Source organism: Gekko japonicus, unplaced genomic scaffold (assembly GCF_001447785.1).
Source record: "Gekko japonicus isolate JY-2015 unplaced genomic scaffold, Gekko_japonicus_V1.1 scaffold355, whole genome shotgun sequence".
NCBI lineage: Eukaryota > Metazoa > Chordata > Lepidosauria > Squamata > Gekkonidae > Gekko > Gekko japonicus.
Window position 1 is genome coordinate 6,457 of NW_015167066.1, and position 22,587 is coordinate 29,043.

At 40.0% G+C, this 22,587-nt stretch overlaps 1 protein-coding gene across 1 annotated transcript in view; it reads left to right on the forward strand.

The window, feature by feature from the left end:
* Positions 1–243: 243 nt before the first annotated feature.
* Positions 244–22,587, forward strand: part of LOC107111663 (chromosome unknown open reading frame, human C9orf3) — a 317,713-nt gene continuing 295,369 nt past the window's right edge. Inside the window, exons 1-2 of the mRNA XM_015412670.1 lie at positions 244–262; positions 1,037–1,285. Coding sequence (XP_015268156.1) covers positions 1,038–1,285 — 248 coding nt within the window. The 5' untranslated portion in view covers positions 244–262; position 1,037. The remainder of the gene's footprint in view (positions 263–1,036; positions 1,286–22,587) is intronic.

The window sequence follows — 22,587 nt, forward strand, 5'->3', positions numbered from 1 at the left end:
TCCAAGCAGTGGGAGAAATAGTCTTGACAAACTATGAAAGCCTCCCATAGCAGCTGTCAGACAGAAACATGGAAACACCCACTTCCAGATATCAAGCCTTGTCATACTTGTTGCTTCATCTACTTTCTGACAGCCTGGAGTCATTTCCTGCAGGAGCACACAGGGGCGGAGCTCCGGCAGTAAAGAGCCCAGGGGGCGGGCACATGCAACAAGCCCCACCCCCTGCTCCCAGCAGCCCTCAGTCAGAGCAAGAAGCAGCCAGGTAAGTTGCAGAGCCCCCCCCCCGGTCCAAAACAGTCCAGTGGCACCTTTAAGACCAAGTTTTATTCAGGTACAAGCCCTCTCTCCTCTGCAAGGACAGATATGCACATTCCCCCCCCCATAGCTAGCAATCCAAAAGAGTCCAGTGGAGCCTGAGCGGTGGGTGTTGCCTTCTGACACACTTCCGTTGATGTCAGGGGGTGTGGCATATGCAAATAAGTAATGCCAATGAGTTATGCTAATGAGCTCCTGCACCTCTTTTTCTACGAAATGACCCCTGCTGACAGCTACATGATACTAGCCAGTAATGGATACTTTCACCTCTGATTTCGTGCGGCTCAATATATTTATTTTAGTTATTTATTATTTATTTTCATTTGAACCCTACCTTTCTTCCCAATGGAAACCTAAAATCGCTTTCCTCCATTTTATCCATACAATAAATCTTTGAGGTAGTTTAGGCTGATTGTGGGTGACTGACCCAAGGTCACCTAGAGTGGGGATTCAAACCTTGTTCACGCAGACCCTTGTCTGACCACTACATCAGATTGGCTTTCTTGTTTGACAGAGATTATCACTATAACAGACAATCTCTTATACCACAAATGAAAGGGAAGAATTAGCTTTTCTGATCCAAATGGATTGTTGCTGAAGTGCCTTACTAAAACCCCATGACACTTCACAGCTGCATTGTCTTAGTGTGTTCGGAAGCTGTTCTTTAACTGTGCTTGTTAGAAATGTCAAACTAAATCATTCAATTATTTGTTATTCTCAGGATGTTTGAACAGGCTTGTGGTCACTCACGATATCCTTGCCGTTTTCAAGATCCTGTGGCTGCTGCTCAGGTGGTCATTCCTCATCGACTCTTTGCTCCTTGGTGCCTTAAGGAATCTTGTGAGAAAGTTCTCCTACAGCTGATTCCTCAGTGCCTCTCAGCAGCTTATGCTCTGCTTGGTACCCATCCCTTTTCCAGACTTGATGTCTTGATTGTTCCATCCAACTTTTCCAGTCTTGGAATGGCAAGGTAAGGATATTTTCCTGTTTTTTCCTTGCCAGTTTACTTCTCTGTTCAATTACTTTTAATGGATCTGAGCAGATGATAAGATCTCAGCTGTAGGATTTTTGGAGATAATGAATTCTCTAGATCCTTTTCAGTTTGGTTTCTATCCTGGTTTGACATAAAAATGGACTTGATCACCTTAATTGATGACCTCTGCCAGGAAATGGACAGGGAAGTGCTTTCATGTTAATTCTCCTGTACCCTCAAGTCCCAGGTTTGCATTATGAGATTTGGCTTTGCCCACCTCTATGTTACTTCCCTGTCTATGATTCATGGTTAAGTGAAACATGGTCTTCTCAGTACTGGCACTAAGGTTATAGAATTCTCTCCCCTACAAAGGTCTTTTTGCTCCTTCCCTCTTAGGTTTTTTTCTCCTGGTTACAGTGACTTTGTTTAAGAGTGCTGTTTTTGTAAGTTAATGCTTAGTTTATGCTTATAGTTGGCTTGTAGTTTTATTGTAGGCTATAGTACTCTGCAGGGTCCACTTTGTTTAATTTAAATTTTATATGATTTTAATGGGAAATTGTTGCATGCTGCTTTGGAATTCTTTAACAATTAGAAATCATTAAAATAAATTATATTCCAGTGTTGTCTAATGTGGGAAAAGAGCATTGTTAAAAGCAGGGCTTTTTTCTGGTGGAATGAGCCCAGAACAGAGTTCCTGAACCTCTTCGATAAAATTCTTTTAAAAGTGTTTAAAAGTTTATGAACTTTTATTATACAGATTGAAAACTTTATTTCCCTCTTGAGAGTTCCAGCACCTCTTTTTCAAGAAAAAAAAACCCTGGTTAAAAGACTATCTGTGCTTGCTATATCTGCTGTGTTTTGGGAAACACCAGCCTAGTATTAGTAGGAATGACTCAACTGTTGACATATGGAAATTGGAAATGTACAAATCATCCCTCTTGCTCCTTCTACTAGTGGCGCTTCCACCAGTTTGTGTAAGAAGCAGAGAGGGGAGATTCAGCATGTTTTCCCAGCTCATTGGAACTATCCATGTCATGTGACTTTTTGCTCTGTCTGGGTCCTCTGCCCACTTCTTAGTGCTTACAGAGGGCATCTGAGGAAGTTGGGAAAGATCCATTAGCATGTTCTGCTAGTGGTGCATGGGATCCAACCCTATATCTATAAAAAGAGACAACCTGTAAAAGTGGAGCTTATTTGGTGTTTGAAAATCAAAGCAATTTTAGATAGATATGACCAGTGTTCCCTCTAAGCTGAGTTAGTGTGAGCTAGCTCACAGTTTTTTAGCCCCCGGCTCACACATTTTTGTCTTAGCTCAGGAAGGATGGCTCCAGACCAAACTAATTTATGCAGTAGCCAAATCGCTCGCTCACAACTTTAATGCCAGTAGCTCGCAAAGTAGAATTTTTGCTCACAAGACTCCACAGCTTAGAGGGAACATTGGATATGACTGTGTTCTTTGATAACTATAACACATTTGTTCTGTGAAGATAATAGTTCCTGTTTGAAACATCTCCTGACAGGAGTATCAGTAACACAGAAAATATGGTCATTAGTTATTAATTATTTTCCTGATGTTAGCAGTTTGCTGTGGTAGCTGATTTCTGGGCCCCTACACAAGACACAAGGTAACTAGTGGCAATGTTAAAATATAGTGGTGTGGTTTGGATTTAGTGGGCCTATCTGTGGAGGAGACGTTTTCTGCCTAGATTATGAGAACCCTGGGGGAATCTGAAATCAGTGGTATAAGTGATTCTCATGGGCCCAGCAGCTATTTTTCTCTAGATGTACACATATATAAAGGCTGCTCAGGGGACCCTGCAAAAAGAGTATGAAATAGGCATCCCCATTTGAGATGAAATAGGGTTAGAGAAGATTTTTTATTTTTATGAAGGCATTGGCTAAAAAAATGTTCTACAAAAATGTCAAATATACATGAATTTCTGGAGCTTGATGATAGTATTGTGTTATTGAGTCTCATAAGAAGAAAGTGAAAAACTTAAAAATGCATCTCCTTGAATATTTTATCAATGAGAGGAAAAGTCAGTTACCCGCATGTCTAATTGCCATCCTATGAAAAATGTCTTCAGCTATGTTCATTGAATTCAGTGGACTCAGACTGGAATAACTGGGTAGGATTGGATGGTAAGTGTAGAGGTATAATGTTGTTGCTGTTTTCAGCTTGATTGTGCCAGATATTCTCTGTGTTGAATTCCTGTTGATCCCAACTGGACCAATTGAATGGATTAGTTAAACTGCTTTACTATTTTATGTACTGCCCTGATGCAGAAAGGTTGCCGTGCTATGTATTTATTTAATCATCTGGTTTATCTGCGGTAGTATAAACATAACACAGCATGCTGGCACAAAAGGGCTGCTGTTCTGAGAATTCTAGTTGTACTCCTGTCTGCCAGGGAAGGAAATAGCCATAAATTTTCAGTTGTCGTCTTTAGAATTGGGATATTGTATGTGAGTGTGTGTGTGTATGTATTTGTGTGGCCATGTATACTGGCAAGTCTGTTCCTCATTAGGTTTGTAGCTACTTCATTTTTAATACATCAGAGTACCATCTCTTATTTGATGGGGGTGGCTTTTCCACATTTCAGAGTAGGAAGAAATGATACTGCTTCTTTTGCAGAGCAGCTTAATTAGAGGCTTGAGGTTATGTTTTCCAGCAGCCACTGCTGCAGATTCAGCAGCATATTTTTTCAAGATCTACCAATATCTTTTTAGGAAAACTCTTCCTTTGAAATATTACTTACATGTCTTGTATATATCATCCCTTATGGTTTAAATTTACCATGGACTTTTTTATGGAAAGAGAATCCTGATTACTTATTACAGAATAATCAGAGGCAAGCACTCCTGTTTCCTGATCTTCAGTAAAATTCATTTTGACCATGCTTAGGTTAGTGTTGCCATCATCTAATGGCTTCATTGGTTCTACTCCAGTAGACTACTGGGTTGTAGTTCTGGAGTTGTGGTTTCCATCAATGGCTCTTTTCTTCTGCTCTACTTCAAACTTCTTATTTCAAAGGCTTGCCAAAAATGGGAAGCAGTAATACTTCCAATGATAAATATCCTAATTTGTTTTATCTGTGTTTATTTTGGGGGGGCAGGGAATGCTGAACTTAATGTTGAATTTAACATTTGTAATTTGGACCCCTCCCCCCAATCCAATTTTTAAAAACTGCTTGTGACAGAAGCAGATGTAGTTTTAAAATTAAGTGACCATATACTGTGTAAGGCACAAAATATAATTGTTTGAATTTTGTATTTCTTTAGCAAGTGTCCTTTATTTGGAAGTCGGTGTTATAGCATAGTGGGACAACATTTCTAGCTCTCAGAAGCAAACTAGAAACAAATGAATAACTTCCTATGCACAGTTACATTTTGACATCTTGTAATGGATATATAGCAGCCTATGTTGTCCTGTATGTAGACTAGTTTATTTAACATTTTTCCTCACTATATTTAATAGCAAAGGGTTGGTGCCTGTGTGTATTACCAAGTCTGTCCAGTATGGCAAGCCACTGCTATCATTTAATGTTCTGTAAATTGGAGGGGGGGGGGGAGCTTTCAGGCTTGCAGAAAAATCTAAAATTATCCACCTCAAAATTGGCAGCTGCCTCTACAACCCTTACCTGAGATATCTAAGCATGAACAGATATTGCAAAAAGCAAATAACTTGAGGTCAAATGGCAATTTGGGCTGTTGTAGGAGGAGGTTGAAGAAAGCCATAGTTATGGAAATGAGATTTCCCCTCCCTTGCAGCTTCTCCTCTTGTGTAATTTATTTGTAAACATAGCATTTGACTTGGATATTGTAAAAAGAAAAACATACAAAACAAGGGTGGTAAAAACCAACAGTCTCCAAGGAAAAGTTCATACTTAACAGGTACCTATTTCTTTCCTTCTATCATGAAATATATATATTTTGAGCAGGAAAAGTAATTATGTTTGTATCCCTGCTTTCCCTTCTGCCCTGTCCTGGGTGTGCATTTCCCCCCATTTTTTGGTTCTCTCCTCTTAATTCTTTTTCTTACATTGCAAATGATAGTATTTATTTCATTTCTAAGAAGCTATATGAGCTTCTAGACATGACAGTACCTCAAATAACAAAGAGTCAGTAGCTCAGTGAATTGTTAATTCATATCAAATGCTATCATATATTGTAGTTTTGGTACTTCACGACAGCTTGAGTATCCCATTGTTCCTAAACCCAGATAATCCTTTTATGTATGTACCCCCTATATTATTGTGCTAGTGCAGCTGGAGATATTAAGTATAATTTCAGAACTGCAACGCTCTTTCTCTTTTCTGCTGCCTGTTGTGTACAAATTTCTAAATGGTTGGAATATTACATGGTTTTTAGAGGCAGGGCTGTGGTTCAGAAATGATAATTCTAAACCATCCTTAGTGCTTTTTGAGTCCTGGCTGTAATGTTTCACTTTTTGATTACTGTAGCAACTTGGCAATATTACTTTTATCTCTAGGTGATCTCCATTTGGCTGATGTCTTGAACAGTAGCCATTGGCCAAAGTAAGCTGCTGAGGTTGTCCATGCCCCATTGCCCATGTTGCTTCTTCCAGATGGAAAACAACAGTGCAGCACCAGGGCAGTGGTGTGTGCATTGTTATTGTATTAAGGAGTACCGGTCCTTGAAAACAAGGAGAGGAAGGAAAAAATGAGGCGTGTGCTTCAGTTCACCTCAGTTTTTTAAGTTGTTTTTTAAACTGGGAAGAACAACATAGGGTTATGTAGTTGTGAGTCTCCTTCTTTTCAGAGGGCTTCAACAGTACTTTGACTAGCAGGATGGATTGATGACAGAAGGAGGAGAAGCTGTATTTGTAAGAGGGGAGAATACATAAGTACCAGTAAAGTTTGCACAGCCTTGCAATCATAGGACTGGATCCATACAGTTACGGGCCAAAATGGAGTTAGCAGGGATATTTACTTCCTTCACCATTGGTTCTGCAGTCCCCCATGCTTGTCCCCTACTCCTGTAAGTTATAGGAAGGGCCTTAACAACTGTTTGGGATGCAGCATGGAGGGCTGCAGTGGGAAATGGGAAATCACCTCCCCTCACTCTTCCATGATTTTTTTTTCAACGAGAACAGGAACTTGTGCAAGAACAGGATGTATTTGTGTATCATTTCTCATGGTCTCTTCTTCCCAGGCCCGTAGCCTGCGTGGGGTCCTCGGGGCCCGCCCCCCAGTGGGTTTTGCGGGCCTCCTCCCCCGCTCCTCTGCTCCCCCTCTCCTCCCAAGCAACCAAACGGCGTCTGCTGTAGCGATACGCGGCTGCTTACTACCCCCAGAGGTGGCCTCCTCTCGGAAGAAACCCGGCCGCGCCTAACGTTGCCCTCAAAGTTCTGCTGGTGGGGGGATCCTTCGGTGAAGGGCGGCGGCAGCTGGGAGGGGGGATGCGAGCAGCAGCGGAGGCGGGGGGGAGCAGGGGAGGCGGTGGCCGGGAGGGGGGAGGCGGCCGGTGGCGGGAGGCGAGCAGTAGCCGCGGCGGCTGGGAGGGGGGGGGCAAGGAAGAAATGGGGGGGGGGAGGGGAAGGGAAGGGAATCGGAACCAGTGGAAGAAGCAAGCAGAGAGGGGCGAGGGAGGAGGAGGAGATGCACACTCGCGCATGCGCCCCAGAAGGCAGGGAGGGAGGAGGGGAGAAGAGAAGGAGGGCGTGTGGGAAAGGGGGGGAGGGAGAGATGGAGGCGCTCTTAGCAGCCAGCCCGGGCACTCCCCATCCCTGCCAGGGTGTCTTTCGCGGCTGCCAGCCTTGTGTGTGTGTGTGTTGGGGGCGCTCTGGGGGGGCGTGCCCTCCTCCTCCTCTCCCAAAGGCGTGCACACACACCGCCAGCAAACACCTCCAACACCAGCAGCCGCCGAGGAAGCTGTGCCCGCCCCTTCTCTCTCCCTCTATTGTTCAGGCGTCCTCGCTGATCGTTCTCCACCACCACCTCCTCCCCCCTGTGCCAGCAATGCCCTCTTCATCTTCTTCGCTTTAAGCCTGATTTCCCTCCACGCCCTCGGAATAAAGAACCCCCCCATGGTTTTAGGGGGACGACGGCTCCTGAGCTGGGGGGGGAGAGGACGGACCGCTCTGGTTCTGGCGGATAGGTCTCCAGGCCCCGCCGGGAGGTTGGCATCTGTGCTCGCCTAGAGCGCAGGCCGGCCCTGCTTGCCAAGAGGCAACGGCAGCACCTCGCCCTCATGACCAGACCCACTGAGCACGAGGCAGCAACTCCAAAGCTTAGAGGGAACATTGGCAGTGGGCCCCCTGAGAAAAACATGGGCCCCCTGAGCAAAAAGTTATTAGCTACGGGTCTGCTTCTTCCTGTTGCAGACCACCCCCCCAGTGCCAGATCTGATTCTATTTCTAAGGGTCCCCTGACACTGAGGAGTGATTTTGTGGTGTGTGTACACAGCGGCAGACTAATATAGGCATAGGCAGTAAATACTTTTCTATAAGCATCCATTATATAGTGAGAACAATCAATAGGTCCTTTGTTGTATTAATTATACAGAAAATCCAGCCAGTAACTAGTTAGGACATATTAACTCCACTACAATCCAGGTGCTGGTTGAGATTTTCAAAAGGCATGCCTAGAGGCAGGCTTTAAAAATCTTATTTTGGCTCTGTAATATGTGATACACACAAAACACCTAGTAACTTCTATTAAAACTGGTGTGCTACTGCTTTGTGAACTATTTAATACTCAGCACATTCTTCGCTGTTCATTCAACTGATGATAGTTTGGGATGTTGCAGAGAAGTGATGATAGTGGAATACATGGGTGACCCCTGGATTAACTTTTTATGCTTTCTGGATGATATACAAATTGGGAACATGTACGCTGACCACATGATGAAATGTGTGAGTAGCATCTCCTTGAAGAGTAGATGATGAAGATCTTTCAAGAGAGAGATGATTAAATATCTCTAATTTTCATGTGAGAGAGATGATTAAAAATTGATGTGATTGTGGTAGGGCTTTAGCGTACTTTTAGTATTAGGAATGTGGGGTGGGATTTTGGGGATGGGGAAAGAATTTTCGCTAGGGTAGTACCACAGTGAGTGTAGGGAGGCATGGGCTTTGGTGGAAGCTGGGTGGAGTGTGTGGAGGAATCTCTGGATGGGAAAAGGATGGATAGAAGATGAGAATTTTTTTTTTTAAATGATCACTTTATTCACTGAGATGTATAGAGCTCCCTAATTTACAGGCTCTGGGCAGGTAACATGCTAGGGCATTTGCTCTAGTTCAATTTAATGCTAACCCTTTTGAAGTATTGCATGGGAGGTTTTGTAATATTCCATATTCAGATTGCCTTTGTCCTTTTGGCCTGGGTAAAGTTGATACTTTACCTCATAACATTCTGGAATGTTCCTTTTATACTGTTTTTCGGAATTGATGGATTTTACCTCTTTTATCACATTTATTGTTCAGTAATTATCAAAGGGATGTTATTCCATATCTGATGCTAGACAGTGATTCAAATATAACCTTAAAGGTAAAGGTTCCCTTGCTCGAAAGCCAGTTGAGTCCGACTCTAGGGTTGTGGTGCTCATCTCCGTTTCAAAGCTGAAGAGCCAGCACTGTCCGAAGACGTTTCCGTGGTCATGTGGCCGGCATGACTAATCACCAAGGCGCACGGAACGCTGTTACCTTCCCACCGAAGTGGTACCTATTTATCTACTTGCAATTTATTGCTTTCGAACTGCTAGGTTGGCAGGAGCTGGAACTAGAGACGGGAGCTCACTCCATCATGCGGCAACTTGGGTCTCGAACTGATGAACTACCGACCTTCCACAGCCTGCAGTTCAGCATCTTAACCACTTGAGCGACTGCAGCTCCTCAAATATAACCTTATTGGTTGCTAAATTATTGTCTATTATATTTTCTTTTAGATACTAATTGAGTACTATTTTAGGCTTTGCTCAAGATCTATTGATCAGAGGAGCTCTGAAAAGGAAAGGAAAGGTTAGGCTGAAAGTATGTGACTGGCTCAAGGTCACCCAACAAGCTTCAGTGACAGAATATGGATTCAGACTTGGATCGTACTAGTCCAGCAGTCAAACCACTCCATCACACATTTCATAGTATGCAGGGATAGAGGCAGCCACTGAAAGTGCATCTCTACTTTTTTTGAATTGAAGCCAACCTGATGCACAGATGATTTCATTGATTGGTTGCCCTCTGTTGACCTGAGACGCGATCATAGAAGAAGGGGGAGGCAATCTGTGTCAGACCTGAGCTTTTTAGGCCATTTTGGGTTAAAACTAACACTTTGAGTCATGCCTGGAAGAGAACAGATTGTGATTGGGCGGGCACATCAGGGGAAGGCCTTGGCCTTTATGCCCTGATTGTTGCTATTTCCAGGACAACTTGTTGGCTGCTGTGTAAAACAGGATGATGTACTAGATGGACCACTGGTCTGATCCAGCAGGGTTCTTCTCAAGTAGTTATGCAAATGTTAGAGCATTGGTGCCTTATGAGAGATGAGCAGTTGTATTGTTATATTGTACCCTGCTATCAACATTCAACATTGGATGCAATCAGTGTGGAAACACTGATAATAGAAGTTTCTATTTTCTAATTCTGTTTTTATTATTATATAGTACCTCTAACATCTGTTTAAGCCACCTCTGCCCAGTGAAATTATTGGCATGGGTCTTTGGTTGTCTGAAATTTTCCATCTACAGCCTGCCAACCTAACTCGTTATCTTTCTCTGCTGACTTCAGTTCCTGAAAGTTTTTCTGCCTTAGGAATTTCAATTCATTTTCCAGCAGTTTAAGCCTTAGTGATTTTTTTAATGTGAGACTTTTGGGGGCTAGTTTAAATTATAATGACTTATACATATTTTTTTCCTGGTTGCATAGTATATTTACTTTTGCTTTAGGTTTGCGATTGATACTTTACTGGTCCAGTTCAGGATTTATGGGGCAAATTTTTATGATGTGTGAATCAAATTAAAATGGGATCAAGATGGCATTTAGGTATAAAGTAACTGGTTGGTTGCTCCTGATTTTATTTGCCTACTACCCCAGTCACTAGCATGACTTAACTTTAGCATGAAAAAAACCCCAGAAGCTCTGTTTTGGGTCAGCCAAAATAATGTAGAAATGCATTTTGAATTTTCAAAGACTAAAATGACAACATGGTTTAAGGGCATTCAGTATTTTAGTGTGAACAGTGATGAATAATGATAAGTTTGAGGGATGCCTATTCATGTAGTCTTTAGGAACACAGCAGTTCTTTGAGAAAAGCCTGAAGTCAAATTTGCTGCCTCTGTGGTAATGGCCCTCCACTCAGTTGTCAATTGGGGATCAAAACAATATTTGGAGTACATCAAACACACAATATTTCCTTACTAGCATACTGAACCACTTACTCCATAAATGCTTAACAGATGTGTTTGAACCTAAGTCTATCATAGGGTGGAACACACAATAATTACCTCCTGGTAAAACTAAAAGGAAGATGTAGTAAACTTGAGGCTGCAGTGATTGATTGAACTCAGTTGTGAGATCATAGCAGTGATGCTTCTATGTGGATTTAAATTTATTATTGAAATATTTCCAGTACATCATACTTTCTTTAATGTATAAAAGGGAGGGAAAATATATGTTCAGAAATGAATTTTAACTAAAACTCTGTAATGAATGGAACAGGTAGAATTTCCCAAAATATCAGGAAATGTGTTTAAATTAACCTATTTTGAGCACGTCCACTTTATCCATCAAGTACTGAAACCTGTGAATATAATTAATTGTTAATCTTCTGGATGATAGAGAATAAGGCAATAATACTGTTAGACATAATGACAAGATGGAAAAGATCAATTATTTTGTGTGTGATTTGTGTGATGCCTCTAAAATAATGGTCCTCCTAACTTAAAAGCATTTTTTTAAGTTGGTTAAAGTTGTGTGTGCTGGGTAGTCAGTGTTTACAGTGTTAACAATGGATAGTAAAGTAAAATGTTTCCTAAATGTGTGTCCACATCCCTTTGATATTAATTAATAACAGTATAACCTCTCACCTACCATAATTACTGTATGACCCTACAGTGAAATCCTGAGTGGGTTACACCATTCTAAGTTCTTTCATGACAGAGTATTGCACTCTGTTTAGATTGCACTGCTAGATCATGAAAAAAGAAGAAGTTAAAGACAGCAGGAAAAGTGGAAGACCCCATATGGGATGGATTGACTTGATCAAGGAAGCTGCAGCTCACATTTTGCAAAACCTGAGCAAGGCTGTTAAAAAAAATCTGGTAGGGAAAAGATAAGCATTAGGGGTGCATGCTCAGTATATACCAAGTCAAATATATTCCCAAAAATACCGATAAGGTTGTGTTTTTTAATATATATATTTATTATATATATTATATATGTGTGTGTGTGTATACACTAGCCTGCTACCCGTGCTTCGCTACGGTATTTAAGTTCCGTAAATCCAGTTATAATACTGATGATGTGAAATTTGAAATGTGACATTTCTTGTAGGAATTCTAATGGAGAAGACACATAGAACTGTCAATTTAAGAAGCAGTCGTCTGTTAAGTCTCTGCTGGTTTGTTTGCCTGCTGCTCATTTTTGGCTTTTGCAAGAATTTCCTCGGAGTTGAAAGTATCAGCCAGAGGAGCATAGCGATTAGTAACAGGAGTGGTGTAAGTGGCTTCATTCTTTGCTTTAAAAAAGTCTTCTATCTTTTTCTGTTTGCAGATGGGAGTTGTCGTTGGGTCCTCTGGATCTCGAGACCTCTTTGTTTGCCTCATTACGGGTACTATGTAATTACTATAAAGTTGCGTATGAGCTCCCAGTTGTAGCCTTGTGGAGTTGCTCACTGCCTGGTGAAGGTGTTAGTCAGAGATGGGAGAATATAAAATATGCTGGGGCTGGTAAAATTGGAAAATGAGTAGGGCTCGGAAAGTAATTAAAAAGGCTCCAAACAATTTTCAAGTATCAGACAAAAAGCCACTGAGCCCTACTTTGAGTTTATTAATAGACTACAGGAGGCTTTAAAGCGTCAAATTGATAATGAAGAGGCTCAAGTAGAACTCTTGTATAAATTAGCTAAAGAAAACGCTACTCAGGAGTGTCGCTGTTTAACTGGATTGGGCAAAGACCCCTCTCTTTCTGATATGCTTAAAGCATGCCAGGAAGTGGGTACTCAATCCTACCAAGCAAACTTGCTGGCAGCAGCTATACAACAAGGCAGTAAGCCCCAGGGCAAGGCGGGAGGGCCTGGCGGGAGCTGGTCCATGGGGTCGTGAAGAGTCGGACTCGACTGTGCGACTGAACAACAACAAAAGGTCCATTGAAGTCAGTGGACTTAAACATGTCTAATTGCAGTGATGGATGCATAGCTAGCCAGCCTGGCCATTTTGCGAGAAAGCCTTTGACATCAGTGTAAAGTTCTGGGGACTCAGCTGGTCGCACTCCAAAGTAAGGGAGGCTATATGTATCTTGAAATAACTATTGAAGAATTTCTTACCAGATAGACAGCCTAGATAGCTACCAATGTGTGATTGTATGGTTCAGAATAGTTACAGCTAAGCAACTGTGCTGCTTCTGTTCTAAAGTCCTGTTACTGTTTAAAAATTTGATTTGGGTAAGGCTAATAGTCCTGAAAAGGTGCACAAGTGCATGTGTGTGTGATGTGCATTGTGCCAACAACATCCAGAGTAATAGTCATGTTAGTTTATTGCTGTAAAATCAGCAAACTGTAGATTGCTATTAAATCCAAGGTGGGACCCAGTTTGTGTACACATTACTTTGCATTCTGTGATATATTTCATATCAAACAGACATGGTGGGGGGTGGTAAGATGTAGCTGTTAAAATGTTTACAAGTATGTGCATGTACAGAAATACATAGGGACTCTGCTAGATCATACCAACTTGTTTCTGGGTTAAATTACATTGGTGAAGATATAGATCAAGTCAGTGGAATTGCTCTTGATTTATATTCGTAGGAAATTGAAATGGTTTGCAGCCAAAACTTTCTTCACTAATCTTCTAATGTACAGGATTTGTTTTGATTGGATGATTTTAAGTTTCAAAAATGTTTATGTATTGATGTATGCTTATATTGATTAAATTCATTTGGTCCTATCTAGACTTCAATGTGTACAATGTCAATGCATATTTTCAGGAGTAAGTAAACATTTGACATCCATTACAATGATGCTAATAGTTGTAACAGTATGTCTTTATCAAGAAACAATTTATAAAACACATAGGAAATAGAGATATGTTAACTTTGTATCCTAGATATACCTCTGTGAATGAGTGTTTCAATTAATATAAATATATTCTACTTGGTTAAATTTTGTTTTATTTCTTTCATAGGTATGTTATTTAGTTTAGAACATTGTACTTTCTTTTATTATACACAGTGCAATCCTAACCAGTAACATCCTTCTAGGTCCATTTAAGTCAGTGGTCTAAAAAGGGTGTAACTCAGTTTAGGATTGCACTAGGAATTTGTTTATGCTCAGTAATAAAAATAGATTCTGTTTTACCTAGAGCCCTTCAATCAGCAGTCAGCAACCAGTTCTCCACTATCATACTTTCTTAGTTACCAATTTAAAGGGAAAAGGTGTGCTATTTTGACCCTCTCTCTTTGCTTCCAGGGCTCTTAAAATTCCTTGGGAAATGGGGCAGGGGTACCTTGTTACAAAGCTAGGAGAGAAAGAGGCATGATGAGAATTAAGCCTCACTCCCCCCCCTTCCGTTTTCTACACCTCAGACCATTGCATTGCCTAATTGATACACATACTGTGCAGTTGTGTTCTTTGACTTGTACTGTTGCTCTCCACTTCTTCCTCAGATTGGCCTTCTGGCTAAATTTATTCCTGATCAGGGTCATATAGCTTAGATTGGATACCTCCAGCGGGGAGGGCGGGCTATAAATTGAATAAATAAAGGCTGCTCATTAGCAGGTGTTCTCATTTGCACAGGCTAAAAAGAAAAATGAGAAAGAGCTTCAGGTATTTAATAACTATTGTATATAATGGGAGATTGCTGAATTACAAGTTATTGCAACACTCAGGACAATGGAACCCCTACGGCTTAACAGAGACATGAGGTTCCTATCTCACTACACATGCTAAATCACTCAACTTGTACACAGATCTGAATTTTGTTGGGTTTAAAAGTGCCACTGGATTCAGACTTAGTTCTCACATCTGTTGTTAACTCTTTCATTGTCTGTATGTCAATATCCACAGATCTTACCAAATATGTTATTCCAATCTTAGCTGTATTTATTGCTCAGTTACTTATGCATCTTTACTCTAATTAGCTCTTTCTGGCAACTACCCCCCCCCCACCTATATGTAACATTTGAGGAAATTTGCTTCAGTGTATTTGAAGGAGTGTGCATCTACACATGCTAAGCCTCTCAGTTCTTGCTTATACCCAGAATTGAATTTTGTTGGTCTTAGAGGTGCCACTGGACTAAGTTCTCACACCGGTTTGTTTACTCTTGTATTTACTGCTATTCGCAGATCTTACCAACCAACCTAATCCAATCTCAGCTATAATTGCCCAGTTACTTATGCATCTTGACTAACTAGCCCTTCCTGGCAACTAACCCCCCTTCTCTCTACCTGTATGTAATGGCTGAAGAAGTTTTTTCCACTGTATCTGAAGAAGTGTGCATACACACAAAAACTTATACCTTTAATATAACTTGGTTGGTTTTAAAGGTGCCACTGGGCTCACACTTTGTTCTATTATATATAAGTGTTTATCTTAAGAGCTTCAGATAATTTAGTGTTTCACAGAAGTGGGATCTTTTGGTTAAGGAACCTATGAAAAGCTTTCAGTAGAAATTGAAGAGGTTCAAAGACATTTCTGTCCTTTGTATTTGACAGTTAACTTCTATATTTGTTTTCTGAAGTACAAATTGAAATTTCCTATCAGAGTTATGGGAGGGGGGTCTCTTTTAATGTGAGACAGCTGCATTTGTTTATAGGCGTCTATCTGTAAAATCTTGATGTAATTTGACCCAAATGGACAGCTGTTTGAACTGCCATATAAAACTGTGCTCCAAACAGTTTGTCTACTACTTGTCAAGAATGCCAAACATGTCAGAGAAAACTTTTTTCCTCAGTAATCATTAACCTTGATAGCAGAAAGTAGGCTTGCCATCCCTGTAGAGGAATATTTTATAGGTTACTGTTTCTTATCTGTTAAATTTAAATGATGACATAGTAACACTCAGCTAGCCTTTTTATTTCTGCAGACAGAGGATTATAATAAACAAACCTTAATTTTAGTGTGGAACATGTTATAGTTGTATCCATACAGCATAATGAATATGTAAGTTTTAGTACAGGCAGTAGCTAACATTCCAACAATGCAGCTTCTGGTTTCATCAAACTCTTTATTTTTGGAAGACAACACATTTACCTCTTGTAAAAAAATCTATTGGTTTAATGATAAAGGCCCTGCTTCTAAGGGGAATCAATCAGTTGTTGTTACATAGGACAGACATGTGAGCTAGAATAATTCCAGATCATGATAGCTAGAAATGTAATCACTAATGGATAAGCAGTTTCAGTAGTATGACAAGAGGAACAAGACCACAGGATGGAGACACAAGAAGGTGTATGGGCAGGTAGTTGTGTAACTACTTGGTCCTAGCATAGCCGGTAAAAAGCAGCATGCTTTGTGAGCTTATAGTACAAGGTGAAGTTTTGTTGTTTACTTGGGTCTAGGGTTGTCAGGTCCCCTTGCCATCACAGCAGGGGGATTGGGGGCCATTCTGGGATGAGTGGGATGTTGTCAGGCAATGTCCTGATGTGATGACATCACCCAGAGGCGACATTATGTGTTACACTCTGGCTTTTGAGTAAAAGCTCTATGGTTTTGCTTAAAACAGTATGGAATGATACAGTATGGGAGTAGCTGGTCAGTACTACACCAGGATGTTGAGCCATGATTCTTCCTTATTGCACTGTATCCATTGGAATGATACAGAGACAATTAGCATGTGCATGGTGCTTTTAGTGGATCAAAACCCCATATAGTTAGTAATGAATGTATTTATATGATTTGCCAGGGTTGCTGTAAATAATTTGAAATCCACATTTAACAAGGATATTGGGTGGTAAGATGATGGCGTAGTAGGGTCTTTACCAGGTTTGGGTATAATTTATTTATTTATTTATTTATAACTATCATTGTTGCTGATGATCAAGAGGGCGGCAATATGCCGGTCTCCAAAATCTGGTTACAGGTCTCCGCTAATGGTTGGACTAAAAGATGAGCATATTTTTTATAAAATTCACTTATAAAGCCATCTGGGCCGGGCAATTGGTTTATTTTCAACTTTTGAATTGACTCCAGCAATTCTTTTGATGTAATTTATTTTTCTAATAAATCTACATGTTCTTTTGCCAATTTAGTGAGTGGATTTAAGGTTAAATATTTCTCAATAAGAACTATGTTTGGATTTTCGAGGTGTATAATTTTGAATAAAAAGTTTTTAAAATATTCATAATTGCTGATGTATTTGTAATGATTTTGCCTGATTTATCCTTTAGTTGGTAAATCATATTTGCTTCCCTCTTCTGTTTAACCCTTCTAGCTAAAATATTTCTCAAGATCAAGTAGACTTTATACCAGGAAGATATCTTATATAAAACACACATAAGGCTTTCCACGTAGTACAATATGTTCAGAATTTTAAAGAAAAAGCTATTATTACTCTCTTTGGATGTACAAAAGGCCTTTCACTCTTTGGAAATTATATTCTTGAAATCAGTTTTAACACATATGGGATTTGGTAGCAAATTTTTATCTGCAATCTCTGCTATTTATGCAAACCCCCACAGGCCAATTTAAAATTAAATAATACATATTCAGATAGATTATATTTAGAGAGAGGCACTCGTCAAGGGTGTCCTCTTTATCCATTGCTTTTTGCTTTAGCAATGGAACCTTTGGCCAATGCAATAAGGAAGAATCATAATATTCAGGGTATCAAAATTAATCAAAAGGAATATAAACCTATACTTTTTGCAGATGATATTTTGTTGTTCATATCAAATCTGGAGTTTTCTTTGGAAAAGTTGCAATTGGTTCTAAATAACTTTACAGAAGTTTCAGGTTTGAAAATTAATCAGGAAAAGTCAAATTTGCTTCCTTTTAATTTACCACAAACAACTGTCTCCAGAATAAAACAAGACTATAATTATGAATGGGCTTCATCATATATTACATACTTAGGAATTAATATTCCAGGACACTTAGAACATCTTATAAAATATAATCATGAAAGGGCATTTCAAGATATCCTTAATAAATTCCAATCCTGGGAGAAATCACAATTTACTTGGTTTGAAAGATATAGGCCTGTTCATACGAGCCCATTTGGGTCAGGAGCGGGACGGAATGGGGGCGGAGCAAACGGGCGCGATCCCACCTCAACATCTGGGGAGCGTGCCGTCTCCGTCCCTGATCCGTCCCAAATGCCGATACCGCGCCGTAAAAAAGAACCACCTATCTAGGTGGTTGCATCCATTGGAGTGCCTCGAGCTGGGCTGTGGGATCGGCGGCGCATCCTTGCGCCACCGCATCCCGGCCCCCGATGCGCCGTGGCTCAGGGGATCCGTGGGATCCCGCCCCGGCGTCTCAAGTTTGGAGCGGCTCTGAGTAGTCGCGTTTCAGCCGTCCCGTGTGGCAGGGGCCATAATATAGTTAAATCTTTTTTCCTTCCTAAATTTATTTTTCTGTTCAGAGCAATCCCTATTACAATTTCTTTCTTTCTTTCTTTCTTTCTTTCTTTCTTTCTTTCTTTCTTTCTTTCGCCCCCGGAGGGGATTTTTTATTGATTTTTTAAACGCTACAAAACTAGAACAGAAAAAAAGGGAAAGCTACATATAAGGGAGAAAGTAAAGAACCCACTACTAACTAAAAACCCAAAAGAGGAGATCTCCAACTAGCTTTTTATACTTCATTCAGACATTTCATCTTTGTACTTCTTATGAACTGTGTTGATCTTTTCACCCTTTTAACCATCCCCAGTTACATTTAATTGCCCAGTAACAGTGCCCCCCATCATCCCCTAGAACCAAAGTTCTCAAAGGCACAATTCAGAGTCCTTCAGCCTTTACTTCTTCTCTCTCTTCCGCAGTTTGTAGGAACTTTTCGGGGCTGATGCCCTCTGCTCAGACAAAGAGTCCTATTACAATTTCAAATAAATATTTGAAGTTGTGGCAAGACACATTGTTAAGATTTTGGGGGGGCAAAACAAAAGCATCGCATATGTTCTAAGACCCTTACCAGACCGTCAAATAAGGGAGGGATGCAATTTCCAGATCTATTTAAATACTATAAGTCCATACAGCTCTCCCTTATTGTATGGCTATTGACAAGTGAAGACAAACCTGACTGGACTAGTATTTTTAATCTATATACATGCCCAATAGATATAAAGAGTATTATATGGCAGAGAAGAGCAGATTGTTCTGCAAATGCTTATAGGAATCAATTCACTGTGGCAGCTTTAAATGTTTGGGATAAGTACAGAATGCAATTAATTCCAGAGTTTTCACGGTTTTCATCATTATTAGATCAGGTATCGTTCCTACAGGCCAACAAAATGCAGATGCTAATTTTTGGAAATCACTTAAAATCACTAGACTTATGGATCTAACAAATCTGAACACAGTTTTAGATAAGCAATCACTGGAAGAAAAAACTGGTAGATCACTTATTTGGTACGTGTATTACGAAATCTCTCATCTAAGTTCTAGCATTGGATTGCCTAATGTAGTAAAATGTCCTTTAATGGACTTCGAGAGATTACTTAATTTCTGTGAGTCCAATAAAAAAAGGCTTGGTTTCTGAACTGTTGTTGTTGTTGTTCAGTCGCACAGTCGAGTCCAACTCTTTGTGACCCCATGGACCAGCTCCCGCCAGGCCCTCCTGTCTTCCGCCGTCCTCTGAAGTTGGCTCAATTTCATGTTCGTTGCCTCTATGACACTGTCTAACCATCTCATCCTTTGCCGTCCCCGTCTTCTTTGACCTTCAATCTTTCCCAGCATCAGGGTCTTCTCCAATGAGTGCTCCCTTCTCATTTGGTGGCCAAAGTATTTGAGTTTCAGTTTTATTATCTGGCCTTCCAGGGAACAGTCAGGGTTGATTTCTTTTAGGATTGGCTGATTTGATCTTCTTGCAGTCCAAGGGACTCTCAAGAGTCTTCTCCAGCGCCATAGTTCAAAAGAATCTATTCTTCGGCGCTCGGCCTTCCTTATAGTCCAACTCTCGCAGCCATACATGACTACTGGGAATACCATTGCTTTGACCATGCGGACTTTTGTTGGCAGGGTGATGTCTCTACTTTTTATCATGCTGTTTAGGTTCACCATCGCTTTCCTCCCAAGGAGCAGGCGTCTTTTAATTTCATGGCTGCTGTCACAGTCTGCGGTGATCTGGGATCCCAGGAACGTGAAGTCTGTCACTACTTCCACGACTTCCCCTTCTATTTGCCAAGGAATGATGGGGCCGGATGCCATGATATTAGTGTTTTTGATGTTGAGCTTCACGCCCACTTTTGTGCTCTCCTCTTTTACTCTGAGCAAGAGGCTCTTAAGGTCCTCTTCACTTTCTGCCATTAGAGTGGTATCGTCTGCATATTTGAGGTTGTTGATCTTTTCCCCAGCAATCTTAATTCCCGCTTGCGATTCATCCAGGCCAGCATTTCACATGATGTACTCTGCATATATATTAAATAAGCAAGGTGACAATATACATCCTTGTCGTACTCCTGTATAAAATGATAAATAATATTGAGTCAGCAGGCAAGTTATCATACCAAGAGAAATGGCAGAAAGACTGTAAAATTACTTTAAATGAAGACATCTGGGGGAAAATATGGGCATCTATAGATTATAAATCATCAGTCTTATCAATAAAGCTTCAGACCTTTAAGATTATTACCAGATGGTATTATACACCTAAGAAGTTTTTTTTATCTAAATACCAATATTAGCCCATATTGTTGGAAGCAATGTGGATGTACTGGTTCCTATATCCACTGTTGGATGGAGTGTGATTAAAAAAAATTGGAATATGATTATCCAAAAATAGCGCTAATTACAGATCATACTCTTGAGCTGACACTTGAATCTTTATTTTTAATTTATAAGACAGACAAAATTTGCCCATATCAACGAAGGGTAACAATCATAATATTACTGACGATAGCCAAAACGACCATAGCCCATTGCTGAAAAAGTCCGATAGCTCCTCCGCTCTCTTTGTGGCATAGGAAATTATGGGAACATTACATAATGGCAAAGTTAGCTGAACAGTTGAATTTTAAATCTGTAGAGAAGTATAAATCAGATTTTGAAGCTATTTGGAACCCTATATTGTATTATTTAGAGCAACATGGTGAATTTTTTTTAAATGCCAGATCTATATAGATTAGTTTTAATTTTTAAAGTATAATATAAATAATATAAGCATTTGAAACTGGATATTACTCCTTGATAGTTTTTGCTAATTGTACGTAATTTTAACTGTTTGTGATTATTTGTGCAATAACAAACTTAAACAGAAAAAAAACCCATATAATGATTAGTATAGTTCTGCTTGTGGTGAATTTGAATTTGCAAAATTTGTTAGGAACTCCTGTTTATTTTCATACTTCCCAAGCACAGGGAAGTGAGGCAAAACTACCTAGAACTCGGCACTCTTACCCCTTTGAGGGAAAACTCCCAGTTGTTTATTTCCACACCCACCCCAAACATGCATTCCTTGAGTCCCTCTCACACATGAAGCTGCCTTATACTGAATCAGACCCTTGGTCCATCAAGGTCAGTATTGTCTACTCAGACTGGCAGCAGCTCTCCAGGGTGTCAGGCAGAGATCTTTCAAATCATCTATTGCCTGGTCCTTTTTAACTGGAGATGCTGGGGATTGAACCTGGGACCATACCAAGCATATGCTTTACCACTAAGCCACAGCCTGGCCCTCCCCTTCTCTTTTCAGCTTCCATGGCATTTTGTGTTAAAGCAAGATTTTAACATAGTTTTTGTGCTTTTTGGAGCATAAATAATTTTTCTAAGACCCTTAAACTCATATCTTAACTTGTGTTTTGATTCTAGAATATTACTAGTGGGATGATCTTAAAATAATGCATAAAGAAGTTGTATCTCTGTGTATCTGTGTATATATGTCTCACTGAAACATGTATCCAACTCCAAACAAAATACTGGTGTGCTCTAATCTTGTTGTAAAGTTAATGATGTAATACCACATTAGAAAAATAGTCATTAGATTATGGGGCTTTTTTTAGTCTGCTAGTAGGTTTCTCTTTTTTCTAATTCGATTTTGCCTCAGACATTCAGATATGAAGTAATAAATCTATTCTGTTTTATATTATTTAGATATTTTTGAATATTTAATTGGTAAAAACAGCATATACGTTTAAAAATCAAATTGAACTATGTTTTCAAAGTGTATTAACTTTTCAATTAAGTCTGTCTTGTTCTATATACACTTAAAATTTATAGCATTTCCCCTTAAAAGTGAATAAGAGTCAGATGATAGGTTCATAATGTTTGAGCAAAGTACTGATGGTTAATCTTGAAATGTAAACACTAGGTGTTTCTGTGAGTGTCTCCTCCTGAACAATTTATTGTGATAAAAAGCAGGGAGGCATAATAAAATACCTAGCCACTGTTTAGGAGAATAGCAGTTGTGGATGGGAAACACAGTGTGAACTGCCCACAACATATGGGGAAAATTAAAGTTGATGCTGGTAGAGCTAAATCCTGTTCAGCCCAATATTCTTGGGAGAGACAGAACGTCAGGGGGGAGAGTTATCTTTCATTAATCACATTAATCACTTTAATGGTGAAGAATTTGGAATCTGCAATATAGGCCACACCACTAATAACCTTTGACTAATGCAGTGTATAAGCAACATTATTTCTATTCATAATGACATAACCAGTTTGTGGATTATAATGTGATGATCCTGGGCTGTGTGACTAGCTATTTCCATAAAGTTCTTGAACTCCATTTTGGCTTCATAATAGTAGTGTGTCTTATTTGTGTATGTTTTGTTGTGGATCCAATCCTGAGGACACTTTCCTGGGAGTAAACCGTATGGAGTAACATGGGACTTACTTCTGAGCAGCCCTGCTTAGCTTGCTCTCTGTGTCTGCCATTTCGGGGACATACCTGAAGAGGTATCAGCCAAAAATCTCCCCTTTCTAATAAACGGTTCCCACTAAAGAGTACCAGATTCAAATCAGTCCTCAGATCAGCAG